General features: G+C 64.6%; 2 protein-coding genes across 2 annotated transcripts; one reads left to right on the top strand and one right to left on the bottom strand.

The window, feature by feature from the left end:
- Position 1: 1 nt before the first annotated feature.
- Positions 2 to 4,972, top strand: LOC105812575 (phospholipase D4-like; the record flags this gene model as incomplete). Its single annotated transcript, XM_012647052.1, has 10 exons — positions 2 to 144; positions 562 to 679; positions 829 to 1,032; positions 1,370 to 1,490; positions 2,045 to 2,172; positions 2,734 to 2,934; positions 3,631 to 3,770; positions 3,908 to 4,073; positions 4,158 to 4,254; positions 4,736 to 4,972. Coding segments are annotated over 10 exons (1,521 nt in total), but the record flags the coding sequence as incomplete, so codon positions are not given.
- Positions 4,973 to 8,579: 3,607 nt separating this feature from the next.
- AHNAK2 (AHNAK nucleoprotein 2) lies at positions 8,580 to 11,345 on the bottom strand (the record flags this gene model as incomplete). The annotated part of the gene is made up of 1 exon (XM_012647050.1): positions 8,580 to 11,345. A coding segment is annotated over one exon (2,766 nt), but the record flags the coding sequence as incomplete, so codon positions are not given.
- Positions 11,346 to 11,389: the final 44 nt, after the last annotated feature.

Raw genomic sequence — 11,389 nt, 5'->3', positions numbered from 1 at the left:
GGCCGTGCTGTGGCTGGGTGCTGGGACCGTCACCTGCCTCCTATGGCAATTGCCCGCTCTTCGTACCCGGGGCCAGATGCACCCTGAGGAAGTGCCCACGAGGGCCTGGGCGCCCGTGGGACAGGATGGGGAGGAGTCCTGCCGGTGAGTGAGCCTATGGGCTGCGGGTGCAGGCGGTGGGCAGGTTTCTGCTGTGGGCTGCGCCGGGACCATACGGGCTGGAGTGGGTGTGGGAGCGGGGTGGATGTGGGGTGCCCTTTGCAGCAAAAGGCTGCAACCTAGGGGCCCCGACCACTGGGGAGCACAGCCTGGGGGGGGGCCGACTCCTCCACCCCAGGGGTAGCGTCACTGCCCCTCCTGCCCCTGGGCCTTCCCTCCTCCTTTCTTTCCTGCTGCAGGGTCCTGGAGTCCAGAACCTCCCCTGGGCAGAGGCTGCCCTGGAAAGGGGAGCAAACTTCCTCCCAGCCCAGCCCTTCCCCTCTAAGTTGCCTGGGCTGTCTCCAAGGGCTCCCCACCAGGAGGCCACTCCAGACCCCGCGGCTCTGCTCTGCTTGGCTTCAGAAGCAGCCGCTCCCTGAGGGCAGCACCTGGGGCCCAGTGGGGAGCCTGGCTGGGCAGCCCCCATCCCCCAGGCTCCTCCCTGGACTCAATCCTGGGTGTCACCACCCCCAGCAGCTTGGTGGGATCAGGCCCTTCCACCCCCATCCCCCACCCTCCTTGGCCTGGGCTCCGCCTGGGGGCCACACTAGGGCAGTCCCTCCAGCTTGGCCAGTGGGGACACAGCAGGCTGTGTGAGGCCGTGCTGTGGCTGGGTGCTGCTGGCTCCAGCACTCACTCTGTCCCCACAGGCTTGTCCTCGTGGAAAGCATCCCCCAGGACCTGCCATCTGCAGCCGGCAGCCCGTCTGCCCAGCCACTGGCCCGGGCCTGGCTGCAGCTGCTAGACACCGCCCAGGAGAGCGTCCACATTGCCTCCTACTACTGGTCCCTCACCGGGCGTGACATCGGGGTGAACGACTCGTCTTCCCAGCCGGTGTGCCCCTGGCCCCACTGCCGACTCTGAGGCATAGGCCATCCCCACCCCGCTCCACCCTGGGCTGGGCACACAGCAAGTCAGAACACCAGCCTGTGCCAGCTCCCCAGTGGGGCCAGCCCTTCCTCCGGGGCTCTGGGGGCAGGTGTCGGGGGTGGGTCTCCGGGGGACAGAGCACTCCGACTATGCCTGCGTGGAGTTCAGCTCCCAAGCAAGGGTCATCCTCGTCCAGATAGCTGGCCCAACACTGAGCGGTGGGCAATCCGTGTGGCCTTCTGAGGGCAGGGCTGCGTCCCGGTGCGGGGGTGCCTCCCTCACAGCTGGCCTGGCCTTGCAGGGGGAGGCCATTCTGCAGAAGCTGCAGCAGCTACTGGAGAGGAACGTTTCCCTGGCTGTGGCCACCAGTAGCCCGACGCTGGCCAGGGAGTCTACTGACCTGCAGGCCCTGGCAGCCCGAGGTAGGGGCCTGCACTGCCCTGGGACCTGCTGCCCTGGACATTGGGCACTGGCCCTTGTGTGGCACCCACAGACAAGGACAAGGAATAACAGAGTTGACGGGGGGTGGGATGGGTGGGAAAGGACACCCTGGGAGGGCAAGGGCCCAGGCTCTGAGCTCCTTAGAGGTGGCTTCACTGGGGACAGGTGGTTCCAAGGAGCCAGAAGTGGTCATTTTCCACAGGGCAGAGCACACGTGGCCTCGGGGCTTGCTGAGCCCAGCTGCTATGGCCTGTTGGTGAGGCTTAGGCTGGGTTGGTGAGCTCTGGCCGGGGAGCAGGAGGCGCGTGGCACAGTCGTTACAAACACGGCTCTGGAGCCAGGCTGCCTAGAGGGACCCTGGGCAGGTCTCTCCCTCAGCGCCCGCACCTACAAAATGGGGACGGGGACAGCATCACCGTAGTGGGAGTGTTGTAAGGACGTGCGTCAACCCCGCTGCTAAGAGCGCAGTCGGGCTCAACAGGAAGTCAGCCCGTAACGGAGGCCAGTTCATCCCATCACCCTGAACTCCCGCCAGGTGCCCAGGTGCGACGGGTGCCCATGGGGCATCTCACCAGGGGTGTTTTGCACTCTAAATTCTGGGTCGTGGACGGGCGGCACGTGTACGTGGGCAGTGCCAACATGGACTGGCGGTCCCTGACGCAGGTGAGTCCCAGGTCCCGGAGACGGGACACCCACCTAGAGCTCTTCCCCTCCCGCGCTCGCTGGGGCTTTGCCTGGTGTGGCGGCTCATCTGGAGAAATTCACGTTGAGAACGCCCGCATGGCGGCAACAACCGGACACTGTTCGATAAGTCACGGAATCCACACGGCCACTGAGGTCATGCTGTGGAGTGACGGTTGGTGACGCGGGAAGATGCCTGAGTCACATTGTCGAGGGAACCATGCAGACCAAAAAGTATGAGCCTTTTTGAAAGAAATGCATTAAAAATGCGTCTAAGAATGATCGTGGAAATGGTGACAGTGCTTAGCACTGGAGAGTGAAATTAGGAAGGATTTTTATCTTTTTTGTGTGTGTTTTGATGCATTTTTTGGTAATAAACATGTATTTCTTTGATCATAACCCACTGGGCACCCACCCTGAGCACAGCCCGTTAGATCCCCACAGGTGGTGCTGCCAGGGCTGTCCCTGGGCCCAGGGTGGGTGGGTCCCACGCAGCCCCACGGGGGAGCCCTGCGACCTGCAGCAGCCGCCCCGTGCCTGCAGGTGAAAGAGCTTGGCGCCGTCATCTACAACTGCAGCCACCTGGCCCGAGACCTGGAGAAGACCTTCCAGACCTACTGGGTGTTGGGGGCGCCCCGGGCCGTCCTCCCCAAAACCTGGCCTCGGAACTTCTCGTCCCACATCAACCGCTTCCAGCCCTTCCGGGGCCTCTTTGATGGGGTGCCCACCACCGCCTACTTCTCCGTAAGCGGGTCGAGGAGGGGCCGCCAGAACCCCCGGCTCAGCTCTGGCTGGCCAGACCCACCAGGGAACCTGCTTCGCTCTGGGCTTCACGCAGACACCAGCAGCATCTGCCGGTCCTCAGGGAGCCGGCGCCACGGGTGGGGCCGCACGCTGGGCTGTGCGTGGAGGCAGGCCTGGCTCCAAGGGAAGACACCAGACAGCGCCATCCACGGGAGACAGGCAGCCTGGGAGGTGGTGGGCATCCTGGGGTGTCCAGACAGACTGCTTGGTGGGTTCGAGGGACTCCAGCTCGGCAACGGGAGCCCAGGGCCCACTATGTGGGGAAGGAGGGAGAAAGGGGGGCAGGCCGGTTGCCCCGCTCGCAGATAGCACTCCAGTGGAGCGGGGGGCAGGGGTGGACAACCCTCCTGCTGCCCCGGGGGCTGGTCTACAGCACAGCTCCCACACCGGAACAAGGGGAGCCTCCCTCCACGCGAGGGTCCCACCCTGAAGCGGGTGGGGATGCTTCCGTGTGGCAAGTGACTGATTCTGGAAGGTCAGTCCGGCCTGGAGCCCAGGCTAGGCCAGCTGCGTCCCCCCTCCCCGCCTGGTCCCCCCCCCACCACCACAAGGGACCTTCGGTGGGGCATGGTGGGGTCACAGGTCCAGATCGGGGTGGGACTGGCAGTGCCCTCAGGGGCACCCCTCCTGGCACAGGCTTCGCCGCCCGCGCTCTGTCCCCGAGGCCGCACCCGGGACCTGGACGCACTGCTGGCGGTGATGGGGGCCGCCCGGGAGTTCATCTACGCCTCGGTGATGGAGTATTTCCCCACCACGCGCTTCACCCGCCCTGCCAGGTGGGTCTGGTTAGAGCCCGTGGCCCTGGAGGTGGAGGTCTGCTCTGCGGCCCGGCGGCTCCTGGCAGCTTCCCCTCCAGCCAGGTCCCCTGTGCGTCCCAGGGCGTGTAAGCAGGCCCCGACCTCCCCTTCCCCAGGTACTGGCCGGCGCTGGACAACGCACTGCGCGCGGCAGCCTTCAGCAGGGGTGTGCGCGTGCGCCTGCTGGTCAGCTGCTGGCTCCACACGGACCCGACCACGTTCCCCTTCCTGCGCTCCCTGCAGGCCCTCAGCAACCCCTCGGCCAACGTCTCCGTGGACGTGGTGAGGACGCGCTCGGGGGCCAGGCTGTGGGGAAGGCGGCCTTCTCCCTGCCAGCCTGACACGCCTCCTCTCTGTTCTCCAAAGAAAGTCTTCATCGTGCCGCTGGGGAATCACTCCAACATCCCGTTCAGCAGGGTGGACCACAGCAAATTCATGGTCACGGAGAAGGTGGCCTACATAGGTGAGTGGCGGGGAGGAGGCCCTCGGGTGGGCGCGGGCCCAGGACCCAGCGACACACAGAGACCACGCAAGTCGCAGGAGGGGATGTAGCCCCAGGTGGCGGCCTGGCGCTGAAGGAGGCCTTGCTTTTGTGTTCAGCGTGGACCCCTCAGGACAGAGGGCTGCCTAAGGCGGTCAGGGTCTTGAGCTGAGTTTGGGGACCGGACAACCTGTCCAACTGTCACCTGGCCCCACAGGGGCAGGTGGGAAAATCCTGAGTGCTGGCACACCTGTGCCAGGTGATAAGGATGGCGCCCACCGCAAAGAGCGGGCCCTCCCGCACCTAAGCGAGGGGCTGTCCTGGCTGGAGTTTGATGACAGCGGAGTGGCAGTGTGCCCACCGTCCCCACACCTGTAGCTGGGGCCACAGCGTTGAGCCAGGCTGCAGGGGCCTGTCCGGGCGAGTCCAGTGACCCAGCGTCTCCTCCCACCCACCGCCCCAGGCACGTCCAACTGGTCAGAAGATTACTTCAGCAGCACCTCGGGCGTGGGCCTGGTGGTCAGCCAGACGGCCCCGAGCACGCAGCCGGGGGTGGCCACGGTGCAGGAGCAGCTGCGGCAACTCTTCGAGCGGGACTGGAGTTCCCGCTACGCTGTGGGCCTGGATGGACCTGCTCCGGGCCGGGACTGCGTGTGGCGGGGCTGAGGCCCGGCCTTCTTGGCTCCGGGTGGACACCGTGCCCCCCAGGCTTCCCCCTCTGTCCCTCCGCCTGGGCTTTCAGCCCGAGCCGGGGTCAGGACTGCTCCTGGCTGCTACCTGCAAACTGTTCCCTCCTCTCTGCTCTCCACGTCCAGCCCCTCCTAAGCCCCACCTCTGCCAGAAAGCCCTCCAGTATGCCCGCCTCTGAATCCCAGAGAACCCCTGTCCTGGCCCATGAGGCAGGCCTAAAGAACACAGTGTGCTTCCCGGGTGCTCGAGTCCCTCTGTGTGAATTGGCCGGCGGCAGGGGCTGCCCCGCTCCAACAACACTCCTCCTCCTCCTCCTCCTCCTCTCCCTCCTCCTCCTCCTCTCCCTCCTCGGGACCCTCGAGGGGCCTGTCTCCATTTACCACCCTAGCACAGCCACCCTGTGTGTCTGCTGTGTGAGCTCCTCGCCCAGTCTGGGGCCCACGGGAACTCAGGGACAGGACAGGGGACACCCAGAGCAGGGGCAGCTGTGCTCTAGGACCCAAATTCCGGTGCCGTGGACTCAGGGGTTGTAGGGGGAAGCCACAACCGTGAGACCAAGGCCCTCGAAGAGGGCGTAGGCCAGGGGACGAGGGATGGGGCTCAGGACCACCACCAAGTGCAGCTCCTAATGCGCTGCAAGTGTAGGTGCGCAGAGGGGTCCCCAGGGGGCGGGGCAGGCGGGCAGAGGGGACCCAAGGCCAAGGGGGTGGGGCGAGTGCAGGAGGAGACTCAGGACTAAGGGGGTGGGGTGGGGCGGGGCCGAGGAGGTGGGCCCTGCACAGCCTCCGGAGTCTGGGGAGCTGGTCTGCAGGGGGCTGCGCTTGACCAAGCCAGGCTGCGGGCACTCCCTGTGGCCTCCCATCCCCCACCCAGGCTCCAGTGCCCTCCAGGGCTGCATGTGGTTTGCTGTCTGTTTCTTGGCCCTGCACGGGAAAGTGTCTCGGGCATTCCGCCTACTGTTCTAGGCCGTGTTCCAGCAAGACTCCCAGCTCTGGCGACTGGGACAACAGCCTGGTGGCCCTAAGCCAGTGAAAGGCCTGTTTCCACGCACTTGGGGTCTGGCCTCTGCACCTCGGTGGCTGCCTCAAAGGCCTGCTCCAAAGCAGACCCTGCTCCAAAGGAAACCCCACTTGACAGGGCTTGGGAGACCCCAGAGGGACACCATGATGTGGCCCCTTCTGGGACAGGCAGACAGACTCAAATGGCTCCTGTGATCCCCCAGGACTCATGCCCTCGTGTGACCTGCCTTGGGCGTGCACAGGACCTGTGCCACCCATGCCGTAACCAACATAATACCCAGAAGCAATGGGGCGTCCCTCCCGTGATCACGTGACATGGGATTGTGGCATCATCCTGCTAGAAGTCTGTCCCTTGCTGGCCTTGACCAAGGAAGCTGCTGGGCTGTGAGCTGTCCTGAGGGGAGGCCATGTGGCTGGGCTCTGGGGTGGCCTGCAGCCTCCAGCCAGCGGGGACCGAGGCCTCAGCCATCCAGTCCGAGCTGAGCGGGAAGAGCAGCAACATGCGCTTCAGAAGCGGCTCCTTCCCCAGCCGAGCTGCAGAAGAGCCCAGAGCCCCAGCGGACACCTCGATTGCAGCCTGCGGTCCCTGAGCACAGAGCCCAGCAGGCCGTGCTTGGGTTCCTGATCCTCACAAACTGGGAGATCATACATGTGTGTTGTTTTAAGCCACTAATTTGTGGTGCATCCTTACACAGCACAGATGACTCAAACACAAGAGAACCGCGGCCACGTGGGAATCCCACATGGTGTGACAGCTGCCTCTGGCCTCCAGCACCAAGGTCCCACCTTCCCAAGCCCTCACTGCAGGTTCAGAGAGGGACAAAGGCCCTGTGGAACCAGGCAGCCTCCCACTGCCATGCTCCCGGGCTGCGCTCTCCAGGTGTGTCTGGCGCGCGGGCGGCAGCAGAGGCAGCAATCCCAGCTGGGAGAGGCCGCGGCCTCACTTGACCGTGAGGAAGGTCCACGGACCCCCTTCTTCCCTTCCCCACTCATGAGCACCCAGGGGGGCCCTCTGTCAGTTCACTATCCCCTAACTTGGGTGACTGTCCCAGCCAGCCACAAGGAAAGACATAGACGCCATGGTGGCACAGGGCGAGGACCCAGCCTCTGCCCCCCAGCACACGCTCCTGTACCCATGGCCACTGCCCATCTGTTCCCGCTCAGCGCAGCACAGGGGGTGGGGCCGCAGTGCTCCAGAGTGGCTCACAGCCCAGCCCTTGCTCTGACACCCACAGCCAGGACAGCAGCCACCTCCCCCAGGGACAATGAGTGCTCACTGCTGGGAGCCCGCCTAGGCCAGGTCCCAACCACCCACCCAGAACGCTGCACGCAGGGGGTTCGGTGGGCACGGCAGGGATAGCCGAGGGCAGCTGGGAGGGGTGTGAGGTCCTAGGAACCCCGCACAACCTCACTCTGCTACCCACGTGGGTTTGCCTCCTGTGGGCTGCCCAGGAGGGCCGTGGAGATGAAGGAAGCTTGTGGGCACCGCCCCCAACATGGCCACAGCCCGCCCTGTGCTGTCCCCGCTCTGCACTGCGCCCTCGTCCCTGTGGGGGAGTGGGGAGGGCTGTGTGTCCCTAACACACCGTGGACTCGGCCCCGCCTCCTTCCCCATGGTCTCCCTCGTAGGCTCCGGCTTTGCGGAGCATCTGGACCCAGAGGTGACCAGACAAGCACTGTGATGTCCCCTGCCCGTTCTCCAGAGCAGCTGGGCAGAAGCTGGGAGTGTGGGGGAAGCAAGGCCCTGGTGGGCTTCAGCCCCGCAACAAAAGACCCGGCAGCCTCCACCGTGGGACACGTCACTTCCTTTATTGCCCATCCGCGAAGCCCGTCCCGTCTGCAGTCGGGCTGCAGCGTGTGCATGAGGGGCGCGGGGCTGCAGTGTGGGGGTCTGCGCACATTGGACAGGCGCCGGCAGGCAGGGGGACACGCACAGACGTCTCCTGACAACACACCGGCGTCGCACCCTCTGCTGGCTCGCCCTGCCCACGGTCGCAGACTGGGCACAGCCCCAGGCAGCCACTGGCCGTCGCGGCTTGTGTGTGTCGCCACTGGAAGCATCCCGAAGCCTGCCATCAGCAAGACACTCGGAGGAGGGAGCGCGCAGTGAGCAGGAAGGAGGGTTTCCTGGGGTGCCCCCTACCCTGCCTGAAATAGGAAAGCCACGTTTGCCAGGGAGCAGGAGCAGCGGCAGGACAGACGTGACCAGAAGCTACTTCCACACCGCAGCCACCGCGGCCCTTTGCTCGGAGAAGCAGCCGTGTTCTCACAGGCAGTACGGCTGGGTCTCTTGATGCTTATCTAGTGGAGACCCCAGACGTCCCCGTCGTGTCACCGAGAGCGCCTTGGTGCCAGGGGGATCCTGGCGTCCGTGGAAAGTCAGGCCGTCTTCATTGTTCCCCGGCCTTGGGGGAGCCGGGCACATCTTCGGTTCCGCGTCGGGAGGGCCATGTGGTGGGGACATAGGCAGAGTGTGTTTTTGTGTCATTCCCAGTGCTGTGAAGCAAGCCGGGCGCCACACGCTGCAGGGACGGGGAGGTCCGCACTCCACGCTGCCTCTGCTCTCTGACAGTCTGTCCGTGTCTCCGTGCCGACAGGTCACACCTCGTGGCCTTCCCGTGGTCGTGGTCTGGGCACAGAATCATCACCAGCCGTGTCGTCCTGCTCGTCGGGGGAGAAGCTCTCTCGGGCATCAAAAAAGGTGACTGTTTCTTCGTGGAGCTTTTGCTCCGCCGGCTCTGCCTCCTCCTCGGTGCTTTTGCCTTTCTTGGCAGGGGAAGAGGAGAACCCCAGCTTGGGGAACCGGAACCAGCCTGCCCTCTCCTGCTTTTTGGGCAGCTCTGTGTCTGGCCGTGCCTCGGGCTGCATTTGCACGGGGGCAGATCTCGGGACGTCCTCCTTAGAATCGGCACTTGTGTCATCGACAGAAGATGAAAAGCCGATGTTTGGAAGCCAAGACCAGAGCAGACCCGATTTCTTACTTTCCGGTCTCTCTTTTGTAGCCCTGTCTCCGTCCGCCAGCGGCGTGCTTGCGTCCTGGCCGTCGTCAGGGGGAAACTCCAGAATCTCTGCTGGCTCCTCATCCAAACAGCTGTCTGCAAGCTGGTGACCGGAACGGACTTCCAGGGCGAACGTCTGCGGTCCCGGTGCGCTGACGCTGGAGGAGATGATCTCGAATGGTTCCCCGGTGTCAGGCTGCAGCTCTCCAGGGACGGAGTCTGCTCCTGGGGAGGCCTGTGTGGGAGCCTCTTCCGAGCCCTCCCAGGTGCGGGAGTCTCTTGTCACTGTGTGTGCCGTCGCTTGCATTTGGGGCTCCGGGATTTTCACCTTTAGCAAGGAAAACCCGTAAGCAGGTGTTTGAATCTTGGACACAGGGATCTCTGACTCCCGCACGATCTGAGTGGAAAAAGCCCGGGGCGCCGAGAGCTCTGCAAATGCTGGTGTCACCCTGCTGTGTATGGTGACCTCTTGACTCTCAGCCTGAGCACCCTGGATGCGCACTCTGACCTTAGAAACTGGGGGAGCTGCCAAGGAGAGGTCGAGGTCTGCAGGCTGCTCCCCGGGGCCCCCAGCGCCTGCCATCAGGATGCTGGCTTCCCACGGCCCCGGGCTCTCCCTGCCGAGGGCCACGCCGGCGCTGGCCTCTGGACACCGCACCTCGCGCACGGTGGGGATGAACACATCGGCCTCCGCGCTGGGGGCGGGGAAGGAGAACCTTGGTACCTTTACCTTGGGGAATTTGACAGTTACCACAGAATCTTCCCAGAGCTGATTGGTGCTAACTACGGAAATCTGGGAGGGCACGTCGGTACTTGAAGCTTTCAGTTTAAGAGGACCTTCCGGCAGGGAACACGGTTTCCCTGTCGTCTCCTCCACCCCGGCCAGGTCACGCTCTCCTGGCGTGGGAGGAGGAATCCCGCCTGCTTCTCCTGGAGGAGCCCGGCTCTCTGAGAGTCCCAGGCGGGCCATGGAGAGTGGGAGGGAGCCTTCGGCTGGCTGCGTCCTGGCCTTGGAAAGAGAAGGATGGGCCTCAGGCCTCCCGGCGGAGGGGAGGAGCAGCTGCAAGCCTGTGCTGTCACCATCATGCCCGAGGACATCTGCGGACAATTTGCTCTCAGAAGCTGTCACATCTGCCTCTGCTTCTGGGGGCCGCAGGGACGTACTGCCCTCCACCCTTGATGCAGGGCCGGGGGGCTCCTTGGCTCCAGCTGTAGCCGCTTCCTGCTTCCCGGCCCCGCCTCTGTCCCGGGAGGAGCGCCGGAAACGGGGCATGCGGAGCGTGGGCATCTTAAACCAGTGCTCCTGGGAGTCCACGGGCGTCTCCCCTGCTGTGGCTTCCTCTTCTGGACTTTCCACGGCGGGGACGTCAGCCTCTGCTTTCCTACATGGTGGCTGGAGGGTGTCTTCTGTTGCAGGGCCTGTCGCAACCCCGGAGGGCTGGCTTGCTGAGACATCCCCAAGGCCCGTGCTGCCACCTCCAACAGACAGGTCACATTTGGGAAGCGGCACGTCGGCTTCAGCCTGGGTCACCTCCACCCTGTCCTTGGAGGACTTTGTTAGGGGAAGTGCGAGTTCTGGCGCGGCCAAGCCAGGCTCCCTGGGCTTCCCCTCGTCCCCGTCCTGCCCAGGAGGCACATCCGTGTGCACATCCCTCTTCGGCGCCTGCACCCCAGGCAGGGAGTCCGACTGGCCTGGACCTGACACCGGGCTGCGCGCCAAGTCCTCCGGGCCGCGTTCTGGGCCAACTGCGGGTTGCGCCTTCTTCTTCGGAGACCAGCTAAGGGACGGCAGCTTGAGCGTGGGCACTTTGAAGGGACTCCCTTTCCCATCACAGTGAGCCACTTCAGCAGGGGCTTCTCCAGGAGCTGTGGCCGAGGTCCCTGAGGGTCCCCAGGGCTCCATCCGCTGGGGCACAGGGAAGCCCTTGCTTGGCAGCTGTGGACCCGACGCCAGGAGCCGCTCGGCGACCTCGGCGGAGTCCAGCCCCTGAGGAGGGCTCAGAGGAGACAGCACCAGGCTACACTCTGCCGCCTGTGCGTCTCCCTCAAGAACCCCTGCTTTTGGGACAGAAAATCCAAACTTAGGTTTATGGAATTTAGGAAAAGTCACTTGACTAGGCGCAGCAGCAATTGCAGGACACCCCAGGAAAGGGTGACTATCATGGGGGGACACTAGAGTCCCGACACATGGCTGCGCATAAAGTTTGGGGCCCGTGACGTCCACGTGGGGGCCCTTGATGTCCACCTTGGGCATCTTGAAGCTGGGCATCTGCACCTTGGGCAGGTGGCCCTTGAGGCCGGCTCCGGAGGCCAGGTCTCCCTCGGGCAGCTGGCCCTCCAGGACCTTGACGCCCACCTGGCCAGCCTGGACCTCCAGGTCGGCGCTGGGCAGCTCGATGGTCCGGTCAC

This window comes from Propithecus coquereli, unplaced genomic scaffold (assembly GCF_000956105.1).
Source record: "Propithecus coquereli isolate 6110/MARCELLA unplaced genomic scaffold, Pcoq_1.0 Scaffold256, whole genome shotgun sequence".
Classification (NCBI taxonomy): domain Eukaryota; kingdom Metazoa; phylum Chordata; class Mammalia; order Primates; family Indriidae; genus Propithecus; species Propithecus coquereli.
This window is presented reverse-complemented; position numbering and strand designations above follow the sequence as displayed.